At 34.2% G+C, this 19,925-nt stretch overlaps 1 protein-coding gene across 1 annotated transcript; it reads left to right on the top strand.

Moving 5' to 3' along the window:
* The first annotated feature begins 511 nt into the window (after positions 1-511).
* RRH (retinal pigment epithelium-derived rhodopsin homolog) lies at positions 512-19,599 on the top strand. Its single transcript, XM_074274058.1, has 7 exons — positions 512-1,162; positions 8,364-8,554; positions 10,407-10,506; positions 13,298-13,451; positions 14,529-14,697; positions 16,274-16,452; positions 17,706-19,599. Exons 1-7 carry the CDS (start codon positions 1,132-1,134, stop codon positions 17,791-17,793), a joined length of 912 nt encoding a protein of 303 aa, XP_074130159.1. The 5' UTR covers positions 512-1,131; the 3' UTR covers positions 17,794-19,599.
* The last annotated feature ends 326 nt before the right edge of the window (positions 19,600-19,925 follow it).

The raw sequence follows: 19,925 nt of genomic DNA, 5'->3' as shown, positions 1-19,925 counted from the left end.
TCATCTGGAGATTGGTCCCTAGCCTTGGGTCATAGAAAGCTAATTAAAAAAAAAAAAAAAAAAAAAAAAAAACCACCTTCAAATCTTTGCTAAATTTTGCTAAATTCTTCTGGGAAGTTGTTTCTTGGTGTAATGAACATTTTTTTTTTTTTTTTTTTTTTTGCCAAAATTCTCCCCTGATTGGGACTGTGAATTCTTTCACAAAAATCTGTGACACTGGCCTGGGAACTTCATTGCTGTTAGGATATTTCTCACCCCTCATTTCTCACACCTTCAACAAATACATCTCAAGTACACTTGGTGTCTGATTACAATGTGACATGGAAGAGAAATGGGTAAAAATCCTTACTTTGCAATTTTAAATCAAAAGTTGAAAATATCACCTCAATTTGTTCACTACAATTAAATGGAGTTCAATAAATTATTTTATTAGAAATAAAAAGAAATGCTGTACTGCAGTGTTTTTTGGCTTTTTTTTTTTTTTTTTTTTTTTTGGTCGTCTGTTGTTTTCTCTGACAGTTTTTACAAGTTTATGTATATGATGGATATTTGGGCTTGGGTTTGTTTTCATAGATTTTTCTTATTTTTTTTAACCAGATTTCTGATTTTACTGATATGGGGGACTCCTGGTAAGAAACTTCTTCTACCAATGAAGTTTGTTTGACAACTTCTCTGCAACTTAAAGTGATAAGGAGTTGCTTAATAATGTGAAATGGAAATACAGTATCTTGAAAAGGAAGAAATGCATTGGATGACTTGGTGGCAAATCCATAGAGGAAAAAAAAGCATTCTTTATTATCATTGAAAAAAATCTAGCAATTTTCTTTTAGAATTTTAAAAAATTGCTAAAAATGGCACTTTCCCCAGAATTAATATTTCTTTAACCAAACAATGATTTTTATCAAACTATGATTTTTATTCTAAAATGCAACTGAAAGGACATCAGAGGTAGTAAGACAATAAAGGACAGTTTTGATATTCATAAAACATTTTTATACATTTGCAGCTTTGTGCTACTATCTCACATTTCTGAAATAACCCCTTATTTTGAACTTGTTAGTAATTTGAAATATTCTCTTATATAAAAATAAGTTTTCTTTAATCAAGCTAACTTATTGATTTTGAATCTCAATGTTGATTCACACAATTTTTTGGGAGGAGGGTAAGTAAAGAAGTGTTAAAATTTCTTTGAAATTATTTTTGTATACATTTTTTGAGACCATATGTTCTTTTAAAATAATAGTAATAGTGATGGGGTACAGCTTCTGGAGGATATAGCAGTTGAGGAGGTCCCCTGATCTTAGAGTGCTTCTCTTCTAATAATCTGTCAATGATTTTAAAATCTTCTGGCTTTAGAATCAGTGATCCTGAGATCCCCGACCTTAGAATGCTAATATTCTAACAATCTGACTTTCAATAATTCTAAAGTTTTCTGGCCTTAGAATAGGCCTACAAGCATTACAGTCTGACCGTCAGATCATCTGTTGGTAGCTTTTAACCTACCACCTCTCAAACCTGTAAGCCATAAAATTAGCATATAAATAACATGAAGCTCTGGTCTAACTTTGTTCTATAAATCTATCTTCTTTCTCTTGGTTCCTTGCTAAATTATTTTAGATTGTAGGCTGCTTCAATTGGGTTTACATTTACAATAAACTTTGCCCCTTAAGTTGAATATGGGTTCAAACCTGCATATTCTTTTGAGATTCTTTTGTTATTTCTCTGCCAGGACTTTGCAACTGAAGAAATCAGTCTTTCTAGCAAAGCTGGCTTCTCATCCAACAATAAACTTTACTTTTTGCCACCTAAAACTCTTCGGGTTTGTCTTTCATGAAGCACCTGCCCCGACCAAAAGGGGATTCCCACAACTCTATGACTGCCACTAGAACCTCATCAATACCTTCTCTTCTTTGTCTCATCTTCTTGGAAATACATTTAGGAAATGATTCCAACTTAAAGACTTGATGGGTCAAGTGGATTATTTTTGTAATTCTTGTAATGCATGGCCAAATATTTTTAGAAAAAAGATTCTACCAATTTAAAATTCTACCACCACTTAAGGTGTGTACTTACTGTCCATAATTGTATAACACTGAATTTTGTTACTTTTAATTCTCTTTGCCAGTTTGATGGGGCTCAGGTCATACTTCAAAATTGTTAATATTTATAATACTTTATTCCTTCAACTGAATATTTTTTTAGGTGATTTACTATTTATACTTCCAATTTTATTTATTGGTTGGCCATATCCTCTGGCTGGAATCATTGGACATTGAGTATTATCTTTAAATGATGCTATTTGTTCCTTTTAAGGGAAGGAGTGTGGAAGAAGAAGAGGGAAGGAAAGAATAATAATTTATTTATATAGTATATGTTATGTACGAGGCACTCTCCTGTGTGATTTTTTAATAATAATTTGATAATGACAGCTAACATATAATATTTAATATGTTCTTATAACTTTATAATTTATTATCTCATTTGGTCTTCATAGCAAAAGGAAAGTTCTATTATTATCCCCACTTTATACATGAGAAAACTGAGGTTAAGTCACTTCCCAATATTCATTTAAGCTAATAAATGTCTGAGACTGGATTTGAACTTATGAATACCAGGCATGGTGTTCTATATACTGTGCCACCATCTGCCTTATAAATATCATATGTTAATTTTTTATGTTATATTTGCAGAACAAATGTTAGTTAATTATTTTAAATATTGTGGATTTTTTGTTATACAGAAATATTTACCTTGTCTCCAATAATTTCCCCAACTAGATCATGAGATGGCACCACAGTGTACAAAGCACTGAATATGCAGTCAGGAAGATTAGAGTTCAAATCCAGGCTCTTTAAATTCACTATCTGTATCATCCTAACAGGTCATCCAACCTCTTTCTGCTTCAGTTTTCTCAATTATAAAATGGGGATAATAAACTATTCCTAGAATACTTGTAAGGATCAAATGAAATAATATTTGTATAAGTACTTAACAGAGAGCCTGGCACAGGTACTTAGATTCTTAGTAAAATGTTCCTTCCTCTTCCCCCCCCCCTTTGTTCATTCTTCTCTTTCTTTCCCCTTCCCCTTCCCACTTTCCTGCTTCCCTTCTTCCTCCATCTCTTTTTTACTCCCTCCTTTTCTTTCAGTTGAATCAAAGGAATTTAAGTTTATTAGAGCATCATTAAGATTAAATAGCTAGGTGATGTTAGGTTCTTACTAAGTGCTAATGAGATAATGAGATATTAGGTTCTTACTAAGTGCTAAGTCAGTATTTAACAATTCTCTGGTTTTGCCCTTTAAGGGGAGTTTTACCCCTTCGAACTTCTGGGGAGGAGCTTGCATGTTTAAGAGGAGCAAGTTCATTGGTTGAAGTATTTTTTCCCAGAAGCCCCTGAGTTATTCCACGCCCATTCTCTGGGAGGATAAAAGAAGCAGCATTGAGCAAGGGAAGAGAGTCTTGTCTGGGCCAAAGTTGAGGTGGCTCTCTGGAGGAAGAAGAGTCTACAGGAAGAAGAATCTGGTCAAGAGATTGAGTTGGGACAGCAGATCTCCTCCCAGAGAGTGATCGGCAGTTTCTGGAGACAACAGAACATTAAAAATATGAGGGTCCAGGGTTCAAGTCCCTGTTCGGGCGCCAAAATGCGAAGGTCCGGGTCTAGCTCCTCTGAAGGGCTCAGAATAAGTCCTTGTCAGGATAAGCAAAAGTCCTTGCCCCACATTGGGCAACAATATGTAATGTTCTGTTGTCTCCAGAGACTGCCGATCGCTCTCTAGGAGATCTGCTGTCTCAACTCAATCTCTTGGCCAGATTCTTCTTCCTGTAGAGAGCCGATCGCTCTCTGGCCTAGAATAGAGACTTCTTCCTCCAGAGAGCCGCCCCAACTCTGACCCCGACAAGATTCTCTTCCCTTGCTCAATGTTGCTTCTTTTATCCTCCCAGAGAATGGGCATGGAATAACTCAAGGGCTTCTGGGAAAAAATACTTCAACCAATGAACTTGCTCCTCTTAAACATGCAAGCTCCTCCCCAGAAGTTCGAAGGGGTAAAACTCCCATTAAAGGGCAGAACCAGAGAACTGTTAAGTACTGACTTAGCACTTAGTAAGAACCTAATATCTCATTATCTCATTAGCACTTAGTAAGAACTTAACAAGGTGGTATAATTGATTCTGGTCTTGAAATTTGGAAAGCCTGAGTTCACATCCTACTCCAGATATTTACTGTATGATCTTAGACATGTCACTTAGCCTTTATTTTCTTCATCTGTAAAATGAGGGAGGTAGACATAATGATTTCTTCGCTTCCTTCCAGTTTTAAATCTTTGATCTGATGAAAAGATAAATATAACATTCCTTTTTATTCCTTTTTTCTTCTAGATGACTTACAAATTATACTACCAAATGAATATTTTCATTGTGATATTTTCACCAGCACCTTAAATTCAACATGCCCCAGACTCAACACATTAACTTCCCCCCAAATCAGTATTGTTATTTAATTTTTCTATTTCTGTTAATGGTGCCATTACTTTTCTAGTCATTCAAGCTTATATCCTTGAAACTATCTTTGAATTACTTCTCTCTCATCCCACATCAAATCTGTTGCTAAGTTCTACTTTCATAATATCTCTAGCATGTGGACTTCCTCTCCATTTCTACTGCAAACATTCAAGTTCATTAAGACTTAAATATATAGATTTATATAGATAATATGCAGAATATATAAATAATAATTGATTACATTAAGAGTTGATATTGCTAAAAATTAAAGATGTAGTGATACAAGTAAAGAAGACCCAGGACAGAGCTTTGAAGAACATGTACAATTAGGAAAAACATTTGTATAAGCACCCCTACTTCATGTCTTTTTCTCAACACACTTTCTTACTATTCTTAAGATTTCAGCTTGACCTTTCTTTTAGGATAAGAGAAAATCCAGGAAACTTTTCAGATAGCCATAGTTCCTATAGTTCTTGAATCAGTATACATAGAGAATTTCTGTCCTATTTTCCACGCATCCATCTCAAGTTCACTGAGTCCTTGGGTAAAGGATGTTACATATAGGCTATGATACATCAAGCAAGACTGGAGAGTAGTGATCAGAATGGGAAGAGAGATAGGAGTACCTGGAGAGAGCAATATAAGGAAAGAAGGGAGAAGAGAACATAAGTCATCAATGGTGTCAAAAGCTACAGATAAAGAAGGAAAAAGATTGAGAAACAGCCATTGAAATTAACAATTTAGACATCATTAGTAACCTTGGAGAAAGCAACTTCTTTTTTGTGGTCAATAACCAGATTTAAAGTAGGGAGTGAGGGGGTTAAAGTAGAAACAAGTATGAGGTTAGGAAATATCCAACAATTTGGTTATGTAATGGAGAAATGATTTGGGATAATAGTTTAAGTGAATGGTAGAATTATGAATGCATTTGTTCATTCTTTTATTTGTTTATAGAATGGATGATGTCTGAGCTTGTTTGTAGGTATTGGGGAAGGAGTCAGTAGATAAAGAGATTGAAGATGAGAGAATTGGATGGATGTTCCAAAGGGCAAGTTGCCAGAGAAGATAAAGTGATGAGATCTAGGGCAACAAGTAAAGGAGCCTTGGCAAGAATGATTTCTTCTAAGATGGATACAAAGAAAAGGAGAATGGAAAATCATGTAGAATGGTTTTGAGATGTAGAAGGAGGGAGTGAAGAGCCAATTATTTCTTTTTTTTTTTTTTTTAATTTTTTATTATATATATATTTTTTATAATATTATCCCTTGTATTCATTTTTCCAAATTATCCCCCCCTCCCTCTATTCCTTCCCCCCGATGACAGGCAATCCCATACATTTCACATGTGTTACAATATAGTCTAGGTACAATACATGTGTGTGAATATCATTTTCTTGTTGCACAATAAACATTAGAATCCGAAGGTACATGCAACCTGGGCAGACAGATATTAGTGCTAACAATTTACATTCACTTCCCAGTGTTTCTTCTCTGGGTGTAGCTACCTCTGTCCATCATTGATCAACTGGAAGTGAGTTGGATCTTCTTTATGTTGAAGATTTCCACTTCCATCAGAATACATCCTCATACAGTATTGTTGTTGAAGTGTACAGTGATCTTCTGGTTCTGCTCATTTCACTCAGCATCAGTTGATTTAAGTCTCTCCAGGCCTCTCTGTATTTCTCCTGCTGGTCATTTCTTACAGAGCAATAATATTCCATAACCTTCATATACCACAATTTACCCAACCATTCTCCAACTGATGGACATCCATTCATCGACCAGTTTCTAGCTACAACAAAAAGAGCTGCCACAAACATTTTGGCACATATATGTCTCTTTCCGCTCTTTAGTATTTCTTTGGGATATAATCCCAGTAGTAGCGCTGCTGGGTCAAAGGGTATGCACAGTTTGATAACTTTTTGGGCATAATTCCAGATTGCTCTCCAGAATGGCTGCATTCTTTCGCAACTCCACCAGCAATGTATTAGTGTCCCAGTTTCCCCACATCCCCTCCAACATTCATCATTATTTGTTCCTGTCATCTTAGCCAATCTGACAGGTGTGTAGTGGTATCTCAGAGTTGTCTTAATTTGCATTTCTCTGATCAGTAGTGATTTGGAACACTCTTTCATGTGAGTGGATATAGTTTCAATTTCTTCCTCTGAGAATTGTCTGTTCATATCCTTTGACCATTTATCAATTGGAGAATGGTTCGGTTTCTTATATATTAGGGTCAGTTCTCTATATATTTTGGAAATGAGACCTTTGTCAGAACCTTTGTTTTTAAAAATATTTTCCCAATTTGTTACTTCCCTTCTAATCTTGTTTGCATTAGTATTCAATTATTTCTTTTCTCAGGCAAGTGTGAGACAAGGAATTTTTTAGAAGAAAAGAAAAGGGATTGTATAGCAGAATATAAAAGTTTTGGAATACCAACCATGGAGAGTTAAAAAAAAAAAATAGTAAGAAAAATAAATGGATTGCCTTGAAGCAGTGAGGATCTCTGAAATTCAAAAACATTTTGAAGCTGTGTTACAAGGTCAACAGACTGAATTATTAAATTAGTGACTTTACCTGCTGATACCTTCTCTATTTTTTTTTTTTTTTTTTTGGTATGTCTGTGCTAGAACTCTTGCAGTCAACAGCCATGGACCCTTGACACCATCAATGGATATTAATTCTCTAATTATTTAAGTCTTCCTTTGTTTTTGCCAATATAGTTTTATAGTTGACTTCTTAAAAGTCACATGGATTCAAGTAAGCTAATCAATATTTAATATTTGTTTTGTTTAATATTTCAAATTTGTAGTTTTATTGTGAAACATAATAATTATAACATTTAGTTACTATAATATTTAATGATTTAATATTTTTGGTTATATTATATTTTTGAAATGTTAGTATTTTATTGCTCATTTTATTTAACTTTTATCTATCTATCTATCTATCTATCTATCTATCTATCTATCTATCTATATATAAATATATATATATCCAAACAGTTGTTTTGCTGTACAAAAAGAATCGGACTTTGAAATAGTATACAATTAGCCTGTGAAGGAAATCAAAAATGTAGCTGGACAAAAATAGAGGGATTGGCAATTCTATGAAGCGTTTCATAGTCATCTCCCAGAGTTCTTTTGCTGGGTGTAGCGGGTTCAATTCATTACTGCTCTATTGGAACTGATTTGGGTTCATCTCATTGTTGAAGATGGCCACGACTATCAAAACTGATCATCATATAGTATTGTTGCTGAAGTATACAATGATCTATTGGTCCTGCTCATTTCACTCAACATTAGTTCATGTAAGTCTCTCCAGGCCTTTCTGACATCATCCCGTTGGTCATTTTTTACAGAATAATAATATTCCATAATATTCATATACCACAATTTATTCAGTCATTTTCCAATTAATGGGCATCCACGTAGTTTCCAGTTTCTGGCTACTACAAAGAAGGCTGCCACAAACATTCTTGCACATACAGCTCTTTCCTTTCTTTAAACTCTCTTTGGGATATAAGCCCAGTAGTAACACTGCTGGATCAAAGGATATGCACAGTTTGATAACTTCTTGAGCATAGTTCCAAATTGCTCTCCAGAATGGCTGGATGTATTCACATGATTCTATTTTGTTAAAGATATTCTAAGATTTGTAGATTTTTCTCAAGTGCAAATATTACCCCTTGCTTACTAGTGCTTCCTCCAAATCACTGTATTTGTATCAGTGAAGGCCAGGAGGTCAGTATGTATACAAAATCATACTATGGTGATCATTTCTGGCTACTTTGATATTCATCTTGATCTTGCTTTTAGACATATCCAAATTATACTGAATGCCTTGTTTTTTGTGTCTTTGTAGGTATGATAAGTATTCTCAGCAACGTCATTGTGCTAGGCATTTTTGTTAAATTTAAGGAACTTCGGACAGCAACAAATGCAATTATCATAAATCTGGCTGTTACTGATATAGGGGTTAGCAGCATTGGTTATCCCATGTCTGCTGCTTCAGACCTATATGGAAGCTGGAAATTTGGATATGCTGGATGTCAGGTATTTGAAACTTTTGCCATTTTAGAGAATAATGTGGAACAAAATAGTGGTTCTGCAGTCAAAAGACCTAGGTTGAAGTTCTTCTGAAATTTACTGAATGATCTTGGGCAAAACTTTCCTTTGTCCAAGTTGCCTCAACTGGAAAATGAAATTGTTCTACCTAAGCAAGGATTCTTAACTTTTCAGGAGTCTGTGGACTTAAAAGAAATTTGATATCTTTATGTCAATACAATTGTTCTCCTTTGATTCCTGATATATTTTATTTCATTCTTTTAACAATATATATATTCCAAGAAGGGATCCAAAGGCTTCACCAGACTGCAAATGGTTTCCCTTGATAACACAAAAATGTTCAGAACTTCTGTATTAAAGAAACTCTGAAATTCCTTTCTGTTCCTAAACTATGATCTTAAATATTGAAAGCAATTTTCATTTTTGGAAAAAAAAAAAGAGTAATTGGAATTTTTTTTAAGCAGTTTTATTTTAAGTGGAAATTAATCACAACAGCTTGTTGGACAGTTAGGAATTTGATCTTAACCAGAATGACATCAGAGGATTGAATGGTTCCCCCCCCCCTTTTTTTTCATCAATCCAAAGGGAAATATGCCATAAAAGAAAGAATACTAAAATGGAAATCAGAATATGGGGTTCTAATTCTGATCTAGCTATTAGGCAGATATGTCAGAGGTTGAGGAACCTAGCAAAGGGGGAAACATTTCCAAAGCTTCAGGTGTATGTAGATTCTCAAAAGTTTATAAATTTCCTTGATAAGAGGAAAACCACCAACTGAGCCTGCTGTAACCTGAATTTATTGGAGAAGGGAAGGACTGCTAGGGTCCTTGGGTCTTGGACATATTACATTTAGCACCCAAGTCCCATCAAATAAAAGCAGTGTTTTGCTTGAAAAAGAGAATTTTTAAGGGGACTAAAAGTCACATGCATTATAGGGAATATTATGAAGAGATCTAGAATAAATTTTGCTATAAAGGACATGGAAAATCAGCTGAAATTGTTAGCTTAAAAGTAAAGACATCAAATCATCCAGCATTTTATTAAGCATCTAAAATGGTGCCAGGTATTATGCTAAATCCTTGAAGATAAAGAAAGCAAAAGAGTCTTTGCTCTTATATAGCTCACATTCTAATGTGGGAAATTATATGCAAATACTTATGTATCAGCAGAATTATACACACTCACATATGCATATATTATATACAGAGAGAGAGACTAATTTGCAGGTAATGTCTAAGGGAAAGTATAGTATTAAGATTAATTAGAAAAAGCCTATTGTAGAAAGATTAGATTTTTAGATAAGATTTGAAGGAGGCCAGGGGAACCAAGAGGGCAGTTAAGTTACACTGTGGATAGAGTGTTGGGTCTGGAGTTTAAATCCAGCCTTAGACTCTTATTAACTGTGTGACCCTGGGCAAGTCACTTTATCCTGTTTGTCTTAATTTCCTCATCTGTAAAATGAGCTGGCGAAGGAAACCACATTAGTACCTTTGCGAGCAAACCCCAAATTGGTTGAGTTAAATTGGTTTAACAGTTAGCCAAAGGTGTTGTTTTTTTTTAAACCATTAAAAAAACAAATGATTTTCTGTTAAAAAATATTTTAAAGTAGAATTGTCATCTTGAGGACATTTCTTCAGTTATGAGTTCATCACATGCTTTCCTGAAGTGAACTTATTAAAACAGTAGAAACAAACAAAAAATCCTGTTATTTTACTGATTAAAAATTAGTAAAAACTAAAATATGTCTGAATATAGATAAAATATTTTGAATCTGTTAGTCAGGTAACTGTAATTGCTTCTTGGGAGGGTGATTAAAATTGTGTCTGATTCTTACTTTCAGATTTATGCTGGTTTAAACATATTTTTTGGAATGGCAAGTATTGGATTACTCACTGTTGTGGCTATTGATCGGTACCTGACCATCTGTCAACCTGACCTCGGTATAGCTCTATTCTCACGAGCTTTCAAAAGAGATTAATAATGAGAACTGTGTCACTGCACCATTGTACACATCCATATCCAAAACAATTTTGATGGTTCTGAGCCACATTCAGTATTATTTTTATGCAAGGGCCCAGTTTTTTCAGGCCAGATTTAAATGATCCTCTTGATTCAATTATCTATTGCAGTGGTTTTTCATCTTTTTGGTCTCAGGACCCTTTCCACTATTAAAATTGGGTTACATGTATAAATATTAACCATATTAGAAATGTTTTAGGATTATTTTGAGTTGGCTGACTAGCATTAATAAGTGCCTATTATGTGCATTGTACTGTGGGTTATGATATGCTTGGGATACAAAGACAAAAAAATCCCAAATAATCTCTGTTCTCCAGGAGCTCAGCCTTTGTTTTGACCTCATGAACTCCCTGAAAGGATTTTAGACTCTCAAAGGTCCTTAGATCAAACTTTAAGAACCACTGAATTGGCATATAACTTCTTTAAAAATTTTTTCAAATTTCCTTTTCATATTAAACCTCCATTTTCAACCCAGGCTTTAACTTGGTCCTTTCTAACAACTTCCTATTAACTATAAAGTAACTATACAACCAGAAAGAATACTTGTAAGTACATTCATCAGTAATTTTGTTATTTACTCTTTAATAAAATATGCATATTTTATTAAAGCTTTTTATTTTCAGAACATATGTATGGATACTTTTTCTTTTTTTTTTTTTATAGCTTTTTATTAACAGAACATATGCATGGGTAATTTTTACAACATTGTCCCTTGCACTCATTTCTGTTCAACTTTTCCCTTCTCTCCCTCCACTCCCTCCCCTAGATGGTAGGCAGTCTCATATATGTTAAACATGTTAAAGTATATCTTACATACAATATATGTGTACAGATCTGTATAGTTCTCTTGTTGCACAAGAAAAATTGGATTCAGAAGGTAAAAATAACCTGGGAAGAAAAACAAAAATGCAAGTAGTTCACATTCATTTCCCAGTGTTCCTTTTCTGGGTGTAGCTGATTCTGACCATCACGGATCAATTGGAACTAAATTGGATCTTCTCTTTGTTGAAGATATCCATGTCCATCAGAACTGATCCTTACATAGTATTGTTGTTGAAGTGTATAATGATCTCCTGGTACTGTTCATTTCTCTTAGCATGAGTTCATGTAAGTCTCTCCAAGCCTCTCTATATTCATCCTTCCTTCTGGTCATTTCTTTTTTTTTTTTTTAATTTTTTAAAATTAATTTTATAATGATAACATTTTTTTTTGACAGTACATATGCATAGGTAATTTTTTACAACATTATCCCTTTGCACTCCCTTCTGTTCTGAATTTTCCTCTCCTTCCCTCCACCCCCTCTTCTAGATGACAGGCATTCCCATACATATTAAATATGTTGTAGTATATCCTAGGTACAATATATATGTGCAAAACCGAATTTTGTTGTTGTTGTTGTTGTTGTTGTTGCATAGGAAGAATTGGAGTTGGAAGGTAAAAATAACCTGGGGAGGAAAACAAAAAATGCTAACAGTTTACACTCATTTCTCAGTGTTCCTTCTTTGAATGTAGCTGATTTTGTCCATCATTGATCCACTGGAATTGGATTAGCTCTTCTCTATGTTGAAGATATCCACTTCCATCAGAATATATCTTCATACAGTATTGTTGTTGAAGTGTATAGTGAATATTTGTTTCTACATGTAAGGTAGTTGCTTTCTTCATTATTTTTCCATTTTATTTAAAACAATCTCCTGCATGATTCATCTTCTAAAAGATGATCAAGAAATCTTATACCTCATTTGTATCTCTTTAGGTTTTGATATTGAAAATAACACACTAACCTTAGAATCTCAATTGCATTTTTAGGAAAAAGATCATCAGTCTATTTCTATCAATCTATCTATTGATCAATGAGTTCATAGTAAAATCACAAGTATGATGCTCAGATGGTATAGAAAATCTTTCAGTCCTCTACAATGAGATATAGCAGGACAGATGCTGCCCACATAGCATCGGGACCACATTTAGGTAGTATCATAAGGTAGCTCTTGGATCAGGGTTAATCATTTTCTCTCATATGATCTTTATTCAAAAAATTCTTATAATATTCTGGACTCCAGGTCACATTTCACCTTAGTATTAGTTTTGCTTTGGTTGAGATTCTAGTCTAGACTGACATCACAGAGGAAGCTGAAAACTCTGAGGAGTTTATTTTTTATTTTTAATCATTTTCCAGAAATATGTTGGCGAATTCCATCTGGTCATTTCCTACAGTATGGGAATTCTATAATTTTCCTTACCCATTTGCTGACACAGTTTAATTTTCATTTTTGTAATATCCGGAAGAAGGCAACTGGTAGTCATTTAGCAGATTGAATTCTTCATTGCTGTGAAGGCAATGAAACTGGAGTCAGAAAAGAAGGGTGATAATCTTATCCTTCAACATGGCAAGTAGAAAATTGTCAAAGGCCAGTGTCAAAGAAGGGTGAGTAGAGATTTCTTTGTTAAATTGAATGTTCTAAGTATTAGAGAGATAGAAGATAGGTAGATACTAAGTAATGAGTAGGTCACAAACTAAATTAGTTTATCTGCTTTTGATTGCACAAATACCTTCAATAATGAAATATGTTTGCATACTCAAAAGTTAGAGAATAAAAATGCTAAAATGTAACCCCCCCATCTAATTTAATAAATATTTTACTCAGTCTCAGTTTAAAAAAAATATCAAGCGAAGGTTTATGTGAAGGCATTATGTTTATTGGTCACTAGGAAGAAGAATGACTTCTTTCAATTACACCATAATGATTCTGACTGCTTGGGTGAATGGCTTTTTTTGGGCCTTGATGCCTATTGTAGGTTGGGCTGCTTATGCTCCTGATCCAACTGGTGCTACCTGTACTATAAACTGGCGGAAGAATAATGCGTAAGAGTTTTACTATGTTAAATTACATATTACAGATTTAGACATTTTTTATTCCTCTGGGTTTTGATTTAGTTCACTTATTTTTTCACTTTTTGTTTCTGTTTAAAGAATATTCCTTACCCTTGCAAATGTTTTGAGAGCAAGAAGATTTCTTAGAATGCTCTGTAGCAGAGTTTATGATGGTGGAGATGGGCTGAATGGGAGGTGAAATTTCACATAAGTTTTTCAGATTATATGGTTTTTGAGAGCAAGATGAGATGTGTGGAAGTTCCCTTTAATTGTTTTTCGGGAGCAATATCCAGTTCCTATTCTGCCTATCAATATGGACAGGTTATTGGTAAAGTGGATAGGGTATTGGATTTGAAATCAAAAAGACTCATTTTTTATGAGCTCAAATCTGGCCTCAGACACTAGCTATGTGATCCTGGGTAAGTACTTAACTGTTTGCCTCAGTTTTCTCATCTGTAAAATGAACTGGAGAAGAAAATGACAAATCACTCCAGGTTTTCTGCCAAGAAAACCCCCAAATGGGGTCATAAAGAATAGGACACCACTACAAAACAATTGAACAACAACATATATCTATGTCCTTTCCTTTCTTGATATTTCTTGTGAGTGGAGGGATCTCATTTTTCTTTGTTATTTCTTTGTAGGAGTATCTGGAAGTTAGGACCTAGAATGGAGAAGAAGAGAATTGGGAATGGGGTGGTAACACAGAATTCATAATGATGACACTTTAGGTCCTATAGTCTACTCATTCTTTACAATCTTTAAGAGATTGCCTAGGAATAAAACATCTTTTGGTTGTTGTGTAGACAAAATGCAGTTCCCACAGGAATTCTGGGAAAAAGCTAACAGAAGTCCTGCTATATGGTTTTCCTGGGAAAATGAAGTTCCTCAGAAGAATTTTAGTATAAAAACCAGAAATAGATCTTAGATTAACTTTAAAATAATGAATTTTCTTTTTTTAAAAAAAAGTAAAAAACTTAGAATTATGAGTGATATATAGATAGGAAAAATTTTCTCTATTTTTTCATTTCAGAATTCTTTAGGGTAATAGTTGTCTTTATTTTTCAGATCTTTTATTTCTTACACGATGACTGTTATTGCTACAAATTTTGTCATGCCCTTAGCGGTCATGTTTTACTGTTACTACAATGTTTCTCAAAAGATCAAACAATATACACGTAGCAACTGCCCTGAATACATAAACAGAGACTGGTCAAATGAAGTAGCTGTAACCAAGGTAAGAGGAGATATTTCTTTTAAAAAATTACTTGATATTCACATTGCATCCCAATCTATCAATCACATTTATACTCTTACATTGCCATCACTTGATCTCCATGTCTGCTGTTCTCCCTTACTCTTATCCCTCAACATGGCAAGTAGAAAACCCTAAGGAAGCAACCTGTGGCACAAGACTATGCTAATTTTTTTTTTTTTGTCTCAAAAACATTTGCTGCCATCACATTCTCTCCTCTTGTTACCTGAATGGGAGCTTCACTGCCTTTCCCCTTCCTCTCTTCCTGTGCTGGCACACACCCCTGCCTTCAATTCCCATCTCTGGCCAGTGCTTACTCAGCATTCCTCAGTCATGTCAGAGGAAAAGGGGAGGGATCAGAATGCTGACATAACACATTCTAGAGATTGCCAATCTGTGTTCTGGGCAGCCAAGTGGCACAGGGGATAGAATTAGTAAGCAGAGAGTCAGAAAGACTCATCTTCTTGAGCTCAGATCTGATCTCACTCACTAGCTATGTGACCTTGGGCAAGTCACTTAACCCTATTTGCTTCAGTTTTCTCATCTGTAAAACACTTTGGAGAAGGAATGGCAAATCACTCCAGTATCTTTTCCAAGAAAACTCCAAATGAAACTCATGAAGGCAAGCATGACTAAAGTGACTGAACAACAAAACACATGTTCTAGGGCTGCCTAAATTTGTTTAATATTCTCAAAGTTATACTTAGAATTTGGTTAATGTGTTCATGATGTGCTTGCTTCTGATACTGGAGCTGTCTTTGAACATATAAAGAAGATGAAACTGAGGAAGTTATATGTGAATTGTACACATATAAATTATACAATATGAAACTCACAGTCCTAAGAGAAAGAATAAGAAATGGGCCTCTGATTTCATTGATATAGAGAATTTCTAGGTGAGGAATTTCCCTTCAACAAACATTTATTAAGTATTTACAGCATGTTAGACAGCGAGCTAAGCCCAAAAATGTGCATTCCAATGAAGGAGACAGTATGTGAAATAATTAGGTGTATATTAGATATATGCAGAATAGATGAGAGTAATTTGAAAAAAGCCATTAGCAGCTAGGGGAAGGTCATCATCTTCTGAGGCAGATCTCGCTCAATGGCCAGAGTATTGGGCCTGAAGTCAGGAAGATTAGTTCAAATTTGGCCCAGTCATTAGCTGTATGACCCTGGGTAAGTCACTTAACCTTTATTTATTTTGGTTTCATTAACTCTAAAATAGGAATGATGGTAGTACTAATTTGTAGCTTGTAGTGAAGATCAAGTGAGATAATATTTGTATAAATTACTTAGCACTGTGACTTGCACATGATAGGCACTATATAAATTATATTCTTCTATTTATATTCAATTATATTCTTAGAGATTTGCCTTATAGCAAAAAAACTTAAGAGACTTACCTAAGGGTCCTCATAGTCTATAACTGTCAGAAGCAGGATTTGAACTCCAGTCTTCCTGGCTTTAAGGGCAGCTCTCTAACCATTATACCACAGTGCTTTGCCCTATATTAAGTCAGAAAAATGTTTACATTGATAAATGTTTTGTTTTCCAGATGTCTGTGATAATGATTTTAATGTTCCTGTTTGCTTGGTCCCCTTATTCTGTTGTGTGCTTGTGGGCTTCTTTTGGGGACCCAAAGGAGATTCCCCCAGCAATGGCTATTATTGCCCCTCTCTTTGCAAAATCTTCCACATTCTACAATCCTTGTATATATGTGGCTGCCAATAAGAAGTAAGTGCTTCTAAACAGAAAGTATAAAAATTGTATTAATGTAACAATGTAACAGAGGTATGAATTTATGGCATAGAGTTGGAGTTGGTGGGATCATCAGATTTGTTAAGTGAAGTCCAGAGAACTAAGTGATTTGTTCAAAGATACCAGTGATAGTATGTGTAGTGAACCCAGGTTTTACTAACTCTGGTTAAGTAAATTGTACAGTAAATAGAGTGCAGGACTTGGAGTCAGGAAGATTTGAATCCAAATGTTACCTCAGATAGTTATAAACTGTGTTAACTTCACTTAACCCTATTTGCCTTAGTTTCCTCATCTGTAAAAATGAGCTGAAAAGGGAAATGGCAAACCACTTCAGTATTCTTTCCAAAATCCCAAATGAGGTCATGAAGAATTGGACATGATTGAATCAGTTGGACAACAGCAATTAATTATATCATGCTTCCTCTTTAAATTCAATCAGTAAATATTTATTAAGCACTTACAATGTACTAGTCACTGCACTAAGCACTGGGGAGGGATACAAAAAGAGGCAAAAGAGAATCCTTGCCTTCAAGGAGCTTACAACAGAGGTGACAAAATGCAAACATGTATAAAAAGTAATCTATATAAAGGATAAGTAGGAAATAATTAACAAATAGAGAGTCCTAGAATTAGGAAGAGTTGGGGAAGATTTCTTAGAAAAAGTGGGATTTTACTTGGTTCTCACAGAAAGCCAGGCATTCATTCTTTGGATCTGAGGAGAAAGAGCATTCCAGGCATAGGGGACAGTCAGAGAAAATTCTCAGAGCCTGAAAATGGAGTGTCTTGTTTATGAAACAGCTAAGAGGCCAGTTTCATTGAATGAAAGAGTTTAGCTTGCTGAGTAAGGTATAAGAAGACTGAAAAGGTAGGAACCAGGTAGATTTTGAAAGGATTTAATAGCAAACAGAGGATTTTGTATTTGATTTTGGAGATGATAGGAATAATATTTCAACTGAAAGGCAGTAATAAAGATAATGGACTAAAGTCCTCAAGCAAAAAATGGTTGCAGTTTTCAGAAAAGAAGTATCCTATCACATAGAGAATGAAAATTAAATGACTAAATTTTTTTTCCAATTTATGGGCAGTAATCTGAATTTAGTCTTTAGACAGTTTATATTTCATCTATTTTTAAAGGTATTCAAATAGAAATGTCAGACTTAGAAATTTTTAAAAATTAATATTTCAAGCAAATTATGATGTAACAGACTGATTTCTTCCCTTCCTCATAGGTTCCGGAGAGCGATCTCTGCAATGATTCAGTGTCAGACTCATCAATCAATGTCTGTATCCAAGGCATTACCAATGAACCTAACTTGAGATCAGCTTTTGAATTATGAAAGCAAAAAGAGCCAAACTGTATAATTTTCTTTATTTTTGGCTGTATTTTAACTTTATTCTATTTAATGTTCCCAAAAAACTGATTACCTACTTGGATTCATATACTAACTTGGATTCTCAAAAGCTGGGATGTTTGTCTACTTTTATTTCATGTGGCCTTTAGTGTGTAATATAGTATTATATGGTGTTCCGTCAGTATTTATTGAATGGAATGTTCCCAGCTAAAAAGACCCTAATATTTTATCACATTTTTACTGTAATGCCAAGGAAAACTGAGCAAGATAGAGATTAGAGGGTATTTAATAATTTATTAAATGGGAGAGATTTACTGGGACCAAATGGATTCATCATAGTTTGGTCCCAGGACTGAATAAGACTATCATCTCCAAGAATTCAGCCAACAATGTGAGTTCTCAATGACATATATAAACATTGCTCAGACTCAGGGGGTAGACTGAAGTAGGGTAAGAGTCAGAGTGCTGAGACCGGAACAGGACTCTCTGACAATCCGGTTCTGACAGGGTGAGGAGAGGCATGGGGGGAGGAACCCCAGAGATGGGGAGAGGCATCTTGATAAGACTGGTAGCATAGAGACATTCTGATATTCTAAAACATAAGATCTTTTATCCTTATCATTATTTTTTTATTATTTTATCCTTATACTTAAATATTCTGATAAAGAAGGAGGGGAGGTTTTACAGGACTGAGAAGCAGAGAAACTGAGTCAGGTCAGGATAATTGGAGAAACATCTGTTTGACAGTGGACAAATCACTTTACCTTATTATCCTAGGCAACTTTCCAATTCTATAAGTTACAGAGGAGTTGCTAGTAATTCTCCAATTAGTGAAATCACAGGTTTTTATTTTTTTTAAAAAATCATTTATTACCTAGATATTTTTGTTTGTGCCTATGGGGTTCTCTGTTTGAAAGTAATTGCTAATAATTTCTTTTTCTTATATTTAATTTTTTTCAATCAGTAAACATTTTTTTTTTCTGCTTCCCATCCCTGCTTCTTGAAAAAGAAGAAAAACACAATTCTTGTAACATATATTCATGTTCAACTCAACATTCCATCAACCACATTCAAGAATTTGGATGGGCCTTTCTCCATTCCTGGAATGCACTTCTTTCAAAATTCTTTTTTTTTTCCAAGTCTCTTCTCACCTTCTTTATGAGGCCTTCCTTGATGATCTCTATCGTTAGGGCTCTGTCTTTCCTCAGATTACCCTGTATTTATTATTTATGTATTATATGAGTATCTCTTCTACTATAACTTGTAATATATTGAAGTAGTACAGGGACTATCTTAATTCTTCAATGTCTTGCACCCGAGTAGATGCTTAATAAATGCCTAATTGTTAATTGAAAATTATTCATCTGATCCTTTCATTTTAAGGATGAACATAGGTCAAGAAGTATCTGATTCCTTCTGAAAGATGGCTACAATTATGATTATTTTCTTGGATTGGAAACAATATGCAGTTGTTTGGGGCATAAAAGGACAAGAATATTGCTTAATTCTGTTAATAAAAATATCAATTCTGAATATATCTTTCTTAGTATTTCTCAATTTAAAATTTTCTTGAGTTTTCATTCAAATATATACTTAAAACAGAAAATATTAACACTGGCTAGAGGGATTATTGTGCTTTAGAAATACTCAAATGTAAATTATCTATCAAATTATTGTCAGGTGAAAGTCTTATTGTTCATTGCACAGTAAACTATACAAGGTGTCCCCAAACGTTTGAGGCACATTTTAAACTATTAAAACTTAAACTTCTATTGGCCTAAGATTTCTTTCTTTTTTTTTTAAATAGTATTTAATTTTTTCAAAAACATGCAAAGATAGTTTTCATCATTAACTTTTGTTAAACCTTAAAAACCTTAAACATAAGGTTTTTGTTCCTATCTCAGTTTTAATAGTTTAAGTTACCAAAGCTCATTTAGCTGGTGATATCCTATATATACTGCTACATGGGAGGGGGACTGTCTCAGATAGGAATTGTTAGATATAATTATTAAGTATAATTTTGCCCACTAGAAGGAAGTGAAAAGATAAGGAAAAAAGACCAGTTAGGAAAACTGATGAATGGGGTTTTTTGTTTTC

This window comes from Sminthopsis crassicaudata, chromosome 6 (genome assembly GCF_048593235.1).
Source record: "Sminthopsis crassicaudata isolate SCR6 chromosome 6, ASM4859323v1, whole genome shotgun sequence".
NCBI lineage: Eukaryota > Metazoa > Chordata > Mammalia > Dasyuromorphia > Dasyuridae > Sminthopsis > Sminthopsis crassicaudata.
This window is presented reverse-complemented; position numbering and strand designations above follow the sequence as displayed.

Excerpts from the sequence above, each read along its gene's own strand:
- RRH (XM_074274058.1), top strand. The coding sequence starts at position 1,132 with ATGTTGATTCACACAATTTTTTGGGAGGAGG. Across the intron at positions 1,163-8,363 it reads CACAATTTTTTGGGAGGAGG|GTATGATAAGTATTCTCAGC; the intron begins GTAAGTAAAGAA and ends GTGTCTTTGTAG. Across the intron at positions 8,555-10,406 it reads TTGGATATGCTGGATGTCAG|ATTTATGCTGGTTTAAACAT; the intron begins GTATTTGAAACT and ends TCTTACTTTCAG.